General features: G+C 46.5%; 1 protein-coding gene across 1 annotated transcript in view; it reads left to right on the top strand.

Annotated features, from left to right (window-relative positions):
- AKNAD1 (AKNA domain containing 1) overlaps positions 1–12,144 on the top strand; it is a 35,400-nt gene that overhangs the window by 18,716 nt on the left and 4,540 nt on the right. Inside the window, exons 7-11 of the mRNA XM_055340647.1 lie at positions 552–661; positions 3,050–3,403; positions 6,881–6,978; positions 10,731–10,853; positions 10,948–11,055. Of these exons, the coding sequence (XP_055196622.1) occupies positions 552–661; positions 3,050–3,403; positions 6,881–6,978; positions 10,731–10,853; positions 10,948–11,055 (793 nt within the window). The remainder of the gene's footprint in view (positions 1–551; positions 662–3,049; positions 3,404–6,880; positions 6,979–10,730; positions 10,854–10,947; positions 11,056–12,144) is intronic.

The following is a 12,144-nucleotide window of genomic DNA, read 5'->3' as shown; positions in this document are numbered from 1 at the left end:
TTCTGAAGGAACACCAGCTGCCCTTTGGGGCAGCAACAGACCCCTTCCTTCACATCTATGCTCCCAACGGAGGGATGGACAAGTTCTGAGAGGAGAAAGGGAGAGTGGCACATGATGGCCCCACCACCCTCTACCCCAGGTTGTACCTTCCCATCACCCTAGGAATGCTGCAGTTAAATATCTGATGACTCAGCCAAGAATCCCACAAAGTGAAGCTCCCACAGAGCTCAAGAACTGATTCTAAATTCAAACTGCCTAAAAAAAACAACCACCAAAACCCCCCCAACCAAACCCAACAAACAACAATAACACAGACTAATCTGATCAAATGGCCATGAGGTCCTCTGATTCCAGGTCATGGCCAGCAGCCCAGTCCTGCTCAGTTCAGTTCATTCATTCTGTTGGCTCTCTGACCATAACCAGTGCTCCTTGAGCGTGGCTCTGATACTGGCATCATTGCGATCACCTGGCTCTTATACTACCTGACACCTTGCATGTTAGTGCTGGCGACAGCTGCTGGGAAGCTAATACTTCCCACTCTTGGTGCTCAGAGACACTCGCCTGAGGTATCTGCTCTAGATCAGGCCTTCTGCAACTGCAGTGTGCCTTGGAATCGTGTGCAAGTCTTACTGTACAAAGGCTTTGATTCAGTGGGTCTGAGGTAAGCCTACGAGTCTGCATTTCTAACAAGCTCCCAGGTGATGCCAATACTGCCGGTCTGGGGGAGCCACACCTTGAGATTATTTCATTATGAATGAGCTGCAAGTACTGGGATTAAAAACCCTTACATCTAAAATGATAGTGACAAAATTATAATAAGCAGTAAACAATACTAGTTCTGTTGGTTCAGAGCTTCACAGTTTGCAAAGACTTGGCAGAGAGGAGTTGGAAGGTGAGGAGACTTGCCCAGGACAAATGTCAGGGGACATTAGATCCCAGTTTCAGGAGGAGGGCACCCGCCTACATTCTGCTCATGTAAATTTGCCTTATTTGTGAAGGGCAGGGTTACCCCTATAGCCCTGAAAGTGAGAAGTGATCAAAGAAAACACGGAGGGAAAGCCTTTATTTTTTAAATTATAAAAATAATTTATTCTTATTGCAAAAATAAGTCAGAAGATAGAGAAAAGTACAAAGAAGAACATTTCATGGAGAAAAAATTCTAGCTAATACATTAGAGTGTATCTATACAATCTTTTCTCTGCAGACACGTGTTTGCAAAAATGGGATCCTATTGTATTATTTTATGATTTTTTTTTCATTTGGTATTCTACCGTGGGCATCTTAACAATGTCATAGAATAAACCTACAGCTTCATTTTTAAGGGCTGCATTGTATTTCATTATACCAATTCACTTAACCAATCCCTTGCTGGTGGACATTTAGTTTTTTTCTGGTTCTTTGATATTATAAACGTTGCTTTGGTAACATTGTTTTATATGCAGGCTTTCAGCCTTCTTGATTCTTTCCGTACAATAAAAACCTAGCAGTGCGGTCAATGGTTCAAGAGGCACAGAGTGAAAATTCTGATAAACTGGCCCTGAGCAAGTTGGTGTCATGCCCCAGCTGCACATGGGAAAGGAGATGTGTTCCCCTGAGCCCACCCTTGGGGAATTTTTTTCTTTTTCTTTCCAACTTTGCTGGAATAAGTGAAACTGGTATCTCATTGTTTTGAGCTATATTTCTCTGACGATTTGTGACATTCCACTCATTTTCATGTTTCTTGGCCATTGCCACCTCCTCTTTGACATCAACATTTTAACTAATATTTACAAAACTGAAACCGCAGCCACTTTTTTTTTAAAGGCAGACAAGTTGAAAAATGTTAAGAACAAATAACATTCAATAGAGATATTTATTGTACGAAGTGCTCTGGCAAGTGCACAGAGGAGCAGTAAAATTGTGGTTAAGAACCCAAGCATATGGGTAAAGGTCCAATCCCAGTTCTGCCACTTACTGTGACCTTGTCACGTTGCCTAAATTCTGAGCCTCAGTTGATTAAAATGGGCATTCAAATGGGTACAACATGCCAGGATGGCGAGGAGGAACAGACGAGGCTGTATGAGAAGCACCTGGCACAATGAGCAATCAGCAAATGATCAGTTTTATCAATCAGGAAATACTGAAACCCTCCAAAGCTGTAATGGGCATGAACTAGAATATGGAATATGAACTAGGAAACATAGCCAATAAATAAGCACATGGGGAAATGTTTATCTCCTTTAATAACAGAGGAAATGCTAATTACCCCCAAGATGCCACCTCCCCCCTTTTTAAATTAACAAAAACATTTTCAAGGATGATTCCTGATGCGGAGGAAGGTGTGGTCAAGTTGCACTGCCCACATTGTTGGCGGCTGTGTAATTCTTCCAGCGTTTGCGGAAAGCAGTTTGGCAATATGTATCATCACGCAAACATGTTCACAACCTTTGACCTAGACATTTCCTAAGGAAGTAATTCAAAATGTGGAAGAAGCTATCTGTACAACGATGCTTATGCCGGCAGTGTTTATAATGGTGAGAAAAGCACGTTTTCTGTTTACAGAAAGGATAAAAAAACAACAAAAACAAAAAAATACACGCTGGGTGGTGTCAGGCCCTTCAGTGAGGTAGTGTAATTTTTCTGTCTTAAAAAGGGACATATAAACAATAATTTAAGGCTCTAAATAGTCCCTACACCCTGTTTTAATTCATAGTTGAATGCATTTCTTTGGAGAAGCTTGTAGAGCTCTACGAAGAGCGGTCAGATTGATGGATTTAAAATTATCTGCCTAAATCTGTTCATTTAGCTCCAGTGGAGCTTCGGGTAATTTGACACTAAGGAAAGAAATAAAGGGGAAACATACTCTCTTATCTGTAAACTAGATTTTTAAATATCGGGAGGAGAGAAGCGGGGTCAGGGCCGCAGCCTCTGCAGCGGCAGGCTGTCCTCCCCCTCCTCCCGCCAGGCGCCCCCCACCCCGAGCCAGCCCCCCCCAGCTAGGTGGCTCCCTCCAGTGGTCGCCCCCCTCCAGCTAGGCCGCCACCCCCTGCCAGTGGCCGCCTCCCCCAAGCCGGCCCCCCCAGATAGGCCCCCCCCAGCCAGGCCGCCCCCTCCCAGCCAGGCGGTCCCCCCCCGTGGCCGCCCCCACAGTGGCCGCCCCCCGCCAGGCCCGAGCGCGCAGCCAGGAGGTTGGAGCAAGGAGTCAGTCGGCAGGCCCAGGGTGCGGGCGGCAGGCCCGAGGACCCTCCCGGCCCCGGCCCCGTCCCGGGCCTCGTCCCCGGCCCCGTCTCCGTCCCCGTCCCCGGCCCCGGCCCCATGGAGTGTGCTTTGCGGTGCAGGAGCAGCCGGAGCGCAGCGCGGGGAGGCAGGACCGGGCGGAGCCGAGCAGCCCCGGCCGTGCGGGTGGACGCCGGGCCCTGGAACGGTGAGCGCCCCTCGCCGCCCACCCGCAGTGGGGGGAGGGACTCCGCGGGGTCGAGGCGGGGGCCCGCACAGGTGCGGGAAGCCGCCGCCTCCCGGATTCCCGAATCCTGCCGCTGTGCCTCGGGGGTTGCGAGCGGCGGCGCCCCGGGGAGATGCGCACGCGGCGGCCTCACCCCCGCGGCGGCCTCCCTGGGCTGCGGCCTCGGCAGGAGCACTTCTAGCCCTTTAGTTATTTTAAAGATTGTATCTACTTATCCATGAGAGACGCAGAGAGGCAGAGCCCCAGGCACAGTCGGAAGCAGGACCCCCGCGGGGAGCCCCAGGCGGGGCTCGATCCCGGGACCCCGCGGTCACGCCCTGGGCCGAAGGCGGACACCCCACCGCCGAGCTCCCCCGCCCAAACCCCCCCCCCAATACTTCTTTTAAATCTGCTCAAGTGATTCTCCCAGGTTCCTTGGTGGAGAGTCCAGGCCACAGAGCGTCCGGGCCCGGGCTGCAGCCGCACCTGGACAGCAGCGTGCCCGCCCCCGGCTCCTCGCGTCCCCCGAGCAGCTAGCTGCCCTGCCCCTCCGTCCGCCCACTGGAATAAACCGAACCCCACATCTCGGGGGATTTTCCAGAGGCGAAGAAGCTATAAATCGTGCAAAAACCTGCAGATGTGAAATCCTACGGAGAAATCCGTAATGTTCTCGGAAACTTTTTTTCGTTTTGTTTTTAAGATTTATTTATTCATTCTTGAGAGACACGGCGAGAGAGAGAGAGGGAGACAGAGACGCAGGCCCCGAGCAGGGAGCCCGACGCGGGACTCGAGCAGGGACCCCGGGGTCACGCCCTGGGCGGAAGGCGGCGCTCAACCGCTGAGCCCCGCAGGGCTCCCGGAAACTTTCTTGGGGTCCGCTGCCAGCCCACGTGGATTCGGAATCATTTGGAGCTTCTGTTGCGCCCTCAGGAGGCGCTGTGGACGGGACCAAAGCTTGGCTGACTTCCCTTGGGGAGGTCAGGGGTCAGGAGGCAGGGCCGCTCCGCCACAATCGTTCCCGCCCAGAAAGGGCTCTAGTAGACGCAGGTGACGAGGTCTGAGGTTGGAGCGCGATCCACCGCGGGAATGGGCGCTTGTCCTAAGTGTTGATATTGCTGAGTTTCCTCCCCCTAAAAAAGGAAACAGCTCGGTGTTTGTGCTAAAAATGACCGTGCGGCGTGGCCTGTGGACCGTGGCTTGGAACTGACCTGCCAACCACAGGCTTTGATTCTCCTTTAAATATAAGAGGCAATGATGATGCCGACTCCCTGAGCCGCCCCAGGCCCACTGTTACTATCTATTGAATTAAACCCAGGTTTGGGAGTTTTTTTTTAGATTGTATTCAGTATAATAAAAACAGTTTTACGTTTAAAACACACTCTGATTAAGCATTCAAGGTATGAAATGCTTCTTTTCCAAATTCCTAGTCTAGACCTCACAGGTACTCTGTAGTACCAAGGCAGGGATCGATATTCCAGACTAAAATTTCTCTTTAATGATGGACAAGAGGGCAGGAAAAGCACAACCAAGTGTGAAATCAGATCTAACAATGAATGTACTGATGGGGTGTGAAGTAGAGATACACATGCTTTATAAATTAAAATCTTGGTAAACTACATAACACCTGAGGGACTAATTGAACAAAGGACTCTATATACTCTTTCCTCTTCTAGAAGATTAGATATCTCTGTTAGGACATGTGCTTTATGACATTTGCTGACATTTGGAGGGTATTTATATGCACATAAAGGATATATATGCTGCATATAAAATGCTTATCCCTTTGTGCTATGCCTGATGCAGGATTTTGGATTTAAGAACACACTTTAGTTACTTTATCTTCTTGGAAAACTGTCTCCTCAAGTAGAATGGCTCTTGGTTTTTGCATTTGGCAAGATTTTAGTGTTCAAAGAAGTTTTAAAGAGGCAGAAAAAGAAAGTCATGTGTGGGCCTGAACTCACTTGAAAGAAATCCAGGTTTTCCACTTTGGAGAGCAGATGTTCAAATGCCCCAAAGGCGGAGGGTGGAGACAGAAAATGAGGTGTGAGAAAATATGTGAGTCAGGAAGAAAGCATGTTTTTCTGAAGGGAAGGGCCCAGCTTCTCAGCCCCCAGCCCCACCAACTCCAGCCACAGTGCTTCTCTCTCCACGGGCAGCAGGCCTAGGGACAGTTGGGTGTGCTGCATTTGCCAGGGAATGCCTAGGGCTTGTCCCCCATCCCCCAGGGAATGCATCTCATTCCACCCAGAGATGTCCAGGATATCATGGGCAAAGTGCCTTCCACACTAAGAACGAGCAACTTTCCTGGAGGCTATTACTGTATCTCAGGGGCTCAGCAAGGGCTTTATTAGGAATTGTGATTAATCAGAATTTCTCTGAAGGAGTTAGAATTTCTGTGAAGAAGGAGGCTGAAGCTACAGACAGGTCACAGAAAGTGTCCTGGTAAATGACAACTGTAACGTATCTTTCTTGATGCCCCCTGGTGGCCTTGTACAGCTAAAACCAACCCTGTCTGCTCCCATAGCTTTTAGCCCCATACACACTGGACAAAATCCATCTTGCTGGACTCACTGGGCGCATTCAGCTGCACTTTATGGAGCCAAAGCCACAAAGGCTCCTATGTGACCTAGTACTGATAAAGAATTGATTTTAAGGGGCGCCGGGGGGCTCAGTGGTTGAGCCTTTGGCTCAGAGCATGATCCCAGGCTCATGGGATCGAGTCCCACATCGGGCTCCCCGCAGGGAGCCTGCTTCTCCCTCTGCCTGTGTCTCTGCCTCTCTCTCTCTGTCTCTCATGAATAAAGAAATAAAATCTTTTTTTAAAATTTTTATTTATTTATGATAGTCACAGAAAGAGAGAGAGAGAGAGAGAGAGAGAGAGAGAGAGAGAGGGGGGCAGAGAGAGAAGCAGGCTCCGTGCACCAGGAGCCCGACGTGGGATTTGATCCTGGGTCTCCATGATTGCGCCCTGGGCCAAAGGCAGGCGCCAAACCACTGCGCCACCCAGGGATCCCAATAAAATCTTTATTAAAAAAAAGAATTGATTTTGAGACATGAATAAAAGAAAACTCCAAATTTTATAATTCCATACAAATACAATGATATAATTCCATACAAATTTGTATGGAATTTTATAATTCTGTACAAATTTCTGTATTGTGTCTATATTTCTATATTGCATGATGATTGGATGCTATCCTCTGGGGAACAAAGCAGATTTACTTTTAACATTTAGCATACACATTCTTACCAGGCCACCTGGGGCTAAGGTGAAGTTTCTTATAGGGAAGCTCTCAGAAAGACAGGCAGAAGGGATCTCTGTGATGAGGACAACATGCCACTCCCATTATCGCCCCAGGCTCTGATACAAGAAATTGAACATTTCAGTTTTACCAGTACTCTCATGATCTCTGTGAGAAGTGTACAAAAAGTTTATGGGATCTTATGCACCTCTTATAGGAAGGAAAACATGGAGAAGAAAGGGCACAGAAGGATCAACAGTGGAAGGTGTCCCACTGCCATTCAAGAAGAGGCGCTGCGTGCAGATTCTGTTGTCAGTAAGTTGAGGGGCCCCAGGGCTGTGGGTGTTCCAGCCTCAAGGCCCCTCTCCAAGGTCCGCTCACTGCAGACAGACCGCCTGCCACACCAAACAGCTTTACCTAGACAAGGGTGTTGCATATTGTATTTTTGGAGGCAATATGTAAAAAATTAATAACTGAATAGATTCAAATAGATCAAATGTGGTCAGACAGGGTGAAAATGCCCATGTCTGTTTCTGCGGGAATCAGAGGACTCCATGCACTGGGTCATGAGGTGGCCTCAGCTCTGTGTGTCACCCTTCCAGCGACCCATAATCTGCACCTGGTGAGCTTACTGGCCGTGGGAGAATTGCTGCTGTCTTGTCCACACACATTTCACAGAAGCAAAGAAAATAAGAGCTGGGAGGAGGCCAGGAGAGCACCAGGGCAGGGCATGGGATTCAGTGATTTTTTTTTTTTTTTTTTTTTTTTTTTTTTGGTCATAGGAGCCTTCCTCCAAAGGTAGTTGAAGTAGAAAAACATCCCCTGGCAGAAACACGCTGGTTGAGGAAGAGGTGAGGCCGAGGCCTGCCTGTCCAGGCGACCCCCGAGCCTGAGAGTCACCCCTGAGCCTAGTCCACCCTGTTTGTACCCGAGAAACTGGGGCCAGAGTGCTAACAAGGCTTGTGGACGTTGATACAGACTGGTAGCCCAGAGTCTTTCCTTCAACTCAGTGTTCTTTCTGTTCCGTCCCACGTAGTCCTACTTCTCTGTAGATAATTCATTTGCTAACAGTAACAGTAATGTTTCATCGATTGAACACCTACTATACCAGATATGCTGTAACAGTACAGGGTTTCAAAGTGTGGTCAGAAGGCCCTAGGGTCCCTGAGACACTTTCAGGGGCGGTGAGGTCCTCTCTCTCCCAGCTACATATCCGTGCAAGGCCAATACTGCAACAGATTGAATGGAATCCAGCTGCCTTCTATTAAGCCAGATCCTCAAGACGCTTGCCAAAACATAAAACACTGCCACTCGTCTCATACTTTTCTTTTAAATTAAAGCCTATTACTTTGGGGCACCTGGTTGGCTCAGTTGTTGAGCGCTGGACTCTTGGTTTCAGCTCAGGTTGTGATCTTGGGGTGGTGGGATCCAGCCTTGCATCGAGTCCCGTGCTCAACATGGGGTCTGCTTGTCTCCCTCCCCCTCTGCTCCTCCCCTTTCTCTATCTAAAATAAATAAATGAATAAAATGTTTCTGAAAAATTAAAAATAAAAACCTGGTATTTTGTCAGCATGAAATGAATTACTATTGGTTCTAAATGTCAAAATAAATAAAATATTTTTAAATCCCTCAGTTTAGAATTCTATTTAAAAAAAAGCCCTTAGGGGATCCCTGGGTGGCGCAGCGGTTTGGCGCCTGCCTTTGGGCCAGGGCACGATCCTGGAGCCCCGGGATCGAATCCCACGTCAGGCTTCCAGTGCATGGAGCCTGCTTCTCCCTCTGCCTGTGTCTCTGCCTCTCTCTCTCTCTCTATCATAAATAAATAAAAATTAAAAAAAAAAAGCCCTTAGGACTGTCCATTCAGTCTTGGAAAGATTTGAATGATCCTGCAGAAGCAAAAATGACTTGAAATTTATAATAGATACCTCTCTACCAGTCCATATTCAACTGACTGAATGTCATATAATAGCTCTTCTCCAATGCAGGGTGAGATTTTTCACCACAGGTATAAAAAATGGCACAAATTATGATATATGGTAGATAAAAACTATAATAAGGGAAAGCTCTTTAGGGTCCTCAATTAGGGTCCTCAATTTTAAGAATGTAAAAAGGGTTCTGACATAAAGAATTTGAGAACTGCTGATATAGTATATAACATATCTACCCTACACTCCTGTAAGCAGGAATTATCTTTATTTTACAGATAAGGAAATGGAGACTCAGAGAAATTTAGTGACTTGCCAAAGAGCTGATGTATTTCTACTGCTGTGTAGTGAAGTATCCCAAAAGTTAATGGTTCACAACCACAGATGTTTTCTATCTCGTTATTTTTTTCTTTTCTTTTTTTTTTTTTTAGATTTTATGTATGTATTTGAGAGAGAGAGAGAACAAGCAGTGGAGAGGGAGAAGCAGGTTCCCCACTGAGCAGCAAGCTCAATATGGGGCTAGATCCATATGATCAAGATTTGTGTCGAAGTCAGAAGTTTAACTGACTGAGCCACCCAGGCATCCCTCTATCTTGTAATTTCTATGGATCAGGAATTTGGGAGCAGCTTAGCTTGGTGATGCAGGCTCAAGTTCTCTCATGAGGCTGTAGTCAGATGTTGGTCAGTACTGCCATCATCTGAAGATTTGCCTGGGACTGGAGAATCTGCTTCTAAGAAGGTTCACTGACAAGGCCATTGGGAGGAGGTCTTAGTTCCTCTACATGTGGGCCTCTCCAGTAAGCTGCTTGAGTGTCATTATGACATGGCAGCCACGTGATCCAAGACCAAGTCCAAAATGGAAGCTTCAGTGTCTTTTATGACCTAGTTTTGGAATTTATACGTCATCCCTACCACTTTATTTGTGAGAAGCAAGTCACTAAATCCAGCCCACACTCAAGGAGAGAAGAATTAGGCTCTACATTCTGAAGAACATATCAAAAAATTTTTGGACATATTTTTAACCATCACCACTAACTAGTGGCAGAACCAGACTTTAAACTCGGGTCTATCTGAACCTCATTCTCTTTCTACTATGCAACCTTCCCAGGGTAGGCCCATGATCCTCTATTGTAATTTCCTTCAGTTATAGATTGAGAAGAGATTCAATAATTTTATAATTTATTTTTATTTATTTATTTATTAGAGAGAGAGCAAGCTCACATGAGTGGGGGGAGGGGACCAAGGGGGAGGGAGACAATCTCCAGCAGACTCCACACCGAGATGGAGCCCGACCTCAAGATCAAAACCTGAGCCAAAACCAAGAGTCAGATGCTCCATCAACTGAACCACCCAGGAGCCCCTCAATGACTACTCACTGAGATATGGAAGAGAAAAAACATCCCCAGAGCTCATTCCATTGTGACTTACTCTTAGGAAGATAATGTTACAAATGAGCATAATACTGGGTGCACAAGGCAGGTAGCACTGGCAGTCTGTCCTCTGGCCTCATCACTCCTGGAGCTGAGATGCTGCTTGGACCCCAAGCCTGTTGTGCTTGCTTGTCTGGCCCAGGCTCTCACGCTCCAGCCTTATCTGGAAGGCTCCATTGCCCACAGCCTGCCAGATTCTAGACCTGCACTAGTCATACATGCTCTCTACTACCAGCCTCTCTTTGGTGCAGATAAGGGCAAAGCTATAATTCAGTTTCCCATATCAGCTCATGGATTTGATGTAGAGTAAAACGTCTAGGTGAAAAAACACAAGCTTTTGGCCACAATAAGATCTAAGAAAAGAACATGCGTGTATCAGGGTAAATCAGGAAAAATACCAATCTTGCATATGTCGTTAATTCAGTGGACCGAATTCTCACAGACCCATCGATTCAGCAGACCTCTAAGCCCCTACCTGTGCGAGGAAAAGCTTGAGGCTAAGATCTACTACTTACCAAAACATCTCTCAGTTGTCATAATGGGATTCCAAATGTCATCCCTAGGCTGGCAGCTCCCCTTGGGAACACAGCTGGGGAAGTTGAACACTTTGGCGCCTATGGCATACCTTGCACGGTTAGAACTGTACTCTCCACACCGCATTTTAGGACTCTAATGAAGAAACTCTTCCTCTGTGTAACTTGGGCTTTTTCAGGTTCTGATACCAGCCCCAGCTGCCATCCTGCTTCCAGGACTGGATTGCAGAGTAATAAATGTGAGAACTATGGCACTGAGAATCATAATTCCAGAAGAGTCTGTAGCAAAGAGCCACTCGAAGGTGAGTGCGGCTCAGAGGACTTGCAAAGAGCTCGTGAGTGGGGACAGCTGTTGTTTGCAGGTAATGAGTTGTATTTTTCATCTTTTCTTTTTAGAATTTCATTATAAGTACAACAGCCCAGGAGAGAATTACTTAAATCCTAACGAAAGAAGTGCCTTTGTCAAGCTCTGCTTTTTAAATGACAATAAAAATTCTTCACCTTGTAAGTACATCTGCTGCATGATCTCATCTTTGTAAACAGGCTGGTCTCCTGGGCTTGCGGGACCCATATCACAGGGCCTACTGCTTCCCTTTGGGGAGCCCTTGCCCTCTCCAGTCTGCTGCTTGGCTCTCCAGTACTCATCTGATGCTTTCACATCCTGGATGGCAAGAGACTGGGCCAGGGCTGGGAGATAGGAGATCCTAGCAATAAAGTTATCAAGTGCTAACTCAGTGTAAGTGGGTAACAAATTGTAAATATTTGCTAAGCAAATGACCAACTGAATAATTATCACTAGTATTGCTGTTATTCAGGTGAAAGATTTAAACATATCTCTACTAAAAGTCGTCATGTAAAGAAACAGACTATTTTTACACTCCTTAAACATCCTATTGCTAATTTCAATATAAAATTTTGCTGTCTTTGGAAAACATTAAAATCCCACAAACATTTATTTATAAAGATGAATAAGACATGGCTCCTCCCTCCCAAGGAGTTCATAATCTATTGAAATGAATTCATACCCAAATAAGGAAAATTCATGGCAAAATGTGATGTTACAATGAGCAAAGGGTGTGCTAAGAGAACAAAAGGGAGAGAAAGAAATACTCCTTGTTTTGCTTCTGAATAACCATAGCTGCTCTTTGACATCCTCTGCTTGAGGGAAAAATTCATACCACCAGAGCACTTTGTCTCCCTATCTGGGACAGGGCATCCAGGGGAATGTTTCTTATCTTTCCCAACTGCCAATTTCCAAGATGAAAGAATGCCATCTACCTCATTGAACTCAGCTGTGCGTCCCTTACACCCCCCCCCAGCTGCCAAATCCTTCAAATGGATGTATGCTTTCAAGATGACAGCCATTAAAACTCTGCAGAAGCAACAGGGCAGATTTCTTTACTGTCTCCTTGGCCTTTGGGTCTATAGCCCATGAGACTTGTTATTCCAATATATGAAGGAATGAGGGGTCAACTGAGTCATCTGAAGTGTGACTTTGAACTGCATTAGTAAATGTATGTGGCCAAGAGTGTAGAAGTCATAGCGAGGCATTGTTCAATGTTGATAAGAATCTTCCAGAAATTGGAATGGAGT

Source organism: Nyctereutes procyonoides, unplaced genomic scaffold, assembly GCF_905146905.1.
Source record: "Nyctereutes procyonoides isolate TBG_1078 unplaced genomic scaffold, NYPRO_anot_genome, whole genome shotgun sequence".
Classification (NCBI taxonomy): domain Eukaryota; kingdom Metazoa; phylum Chordata; class Mammalia; order Carnivora; family Canidae; genus Nyctereutes; species Nyctereutes procyonoides.
The sequence above is the reverse complement of the archived record's forward strand: the minus strand, read 5'-3'. Positions and strand labels throughout refer to the sequence as shown.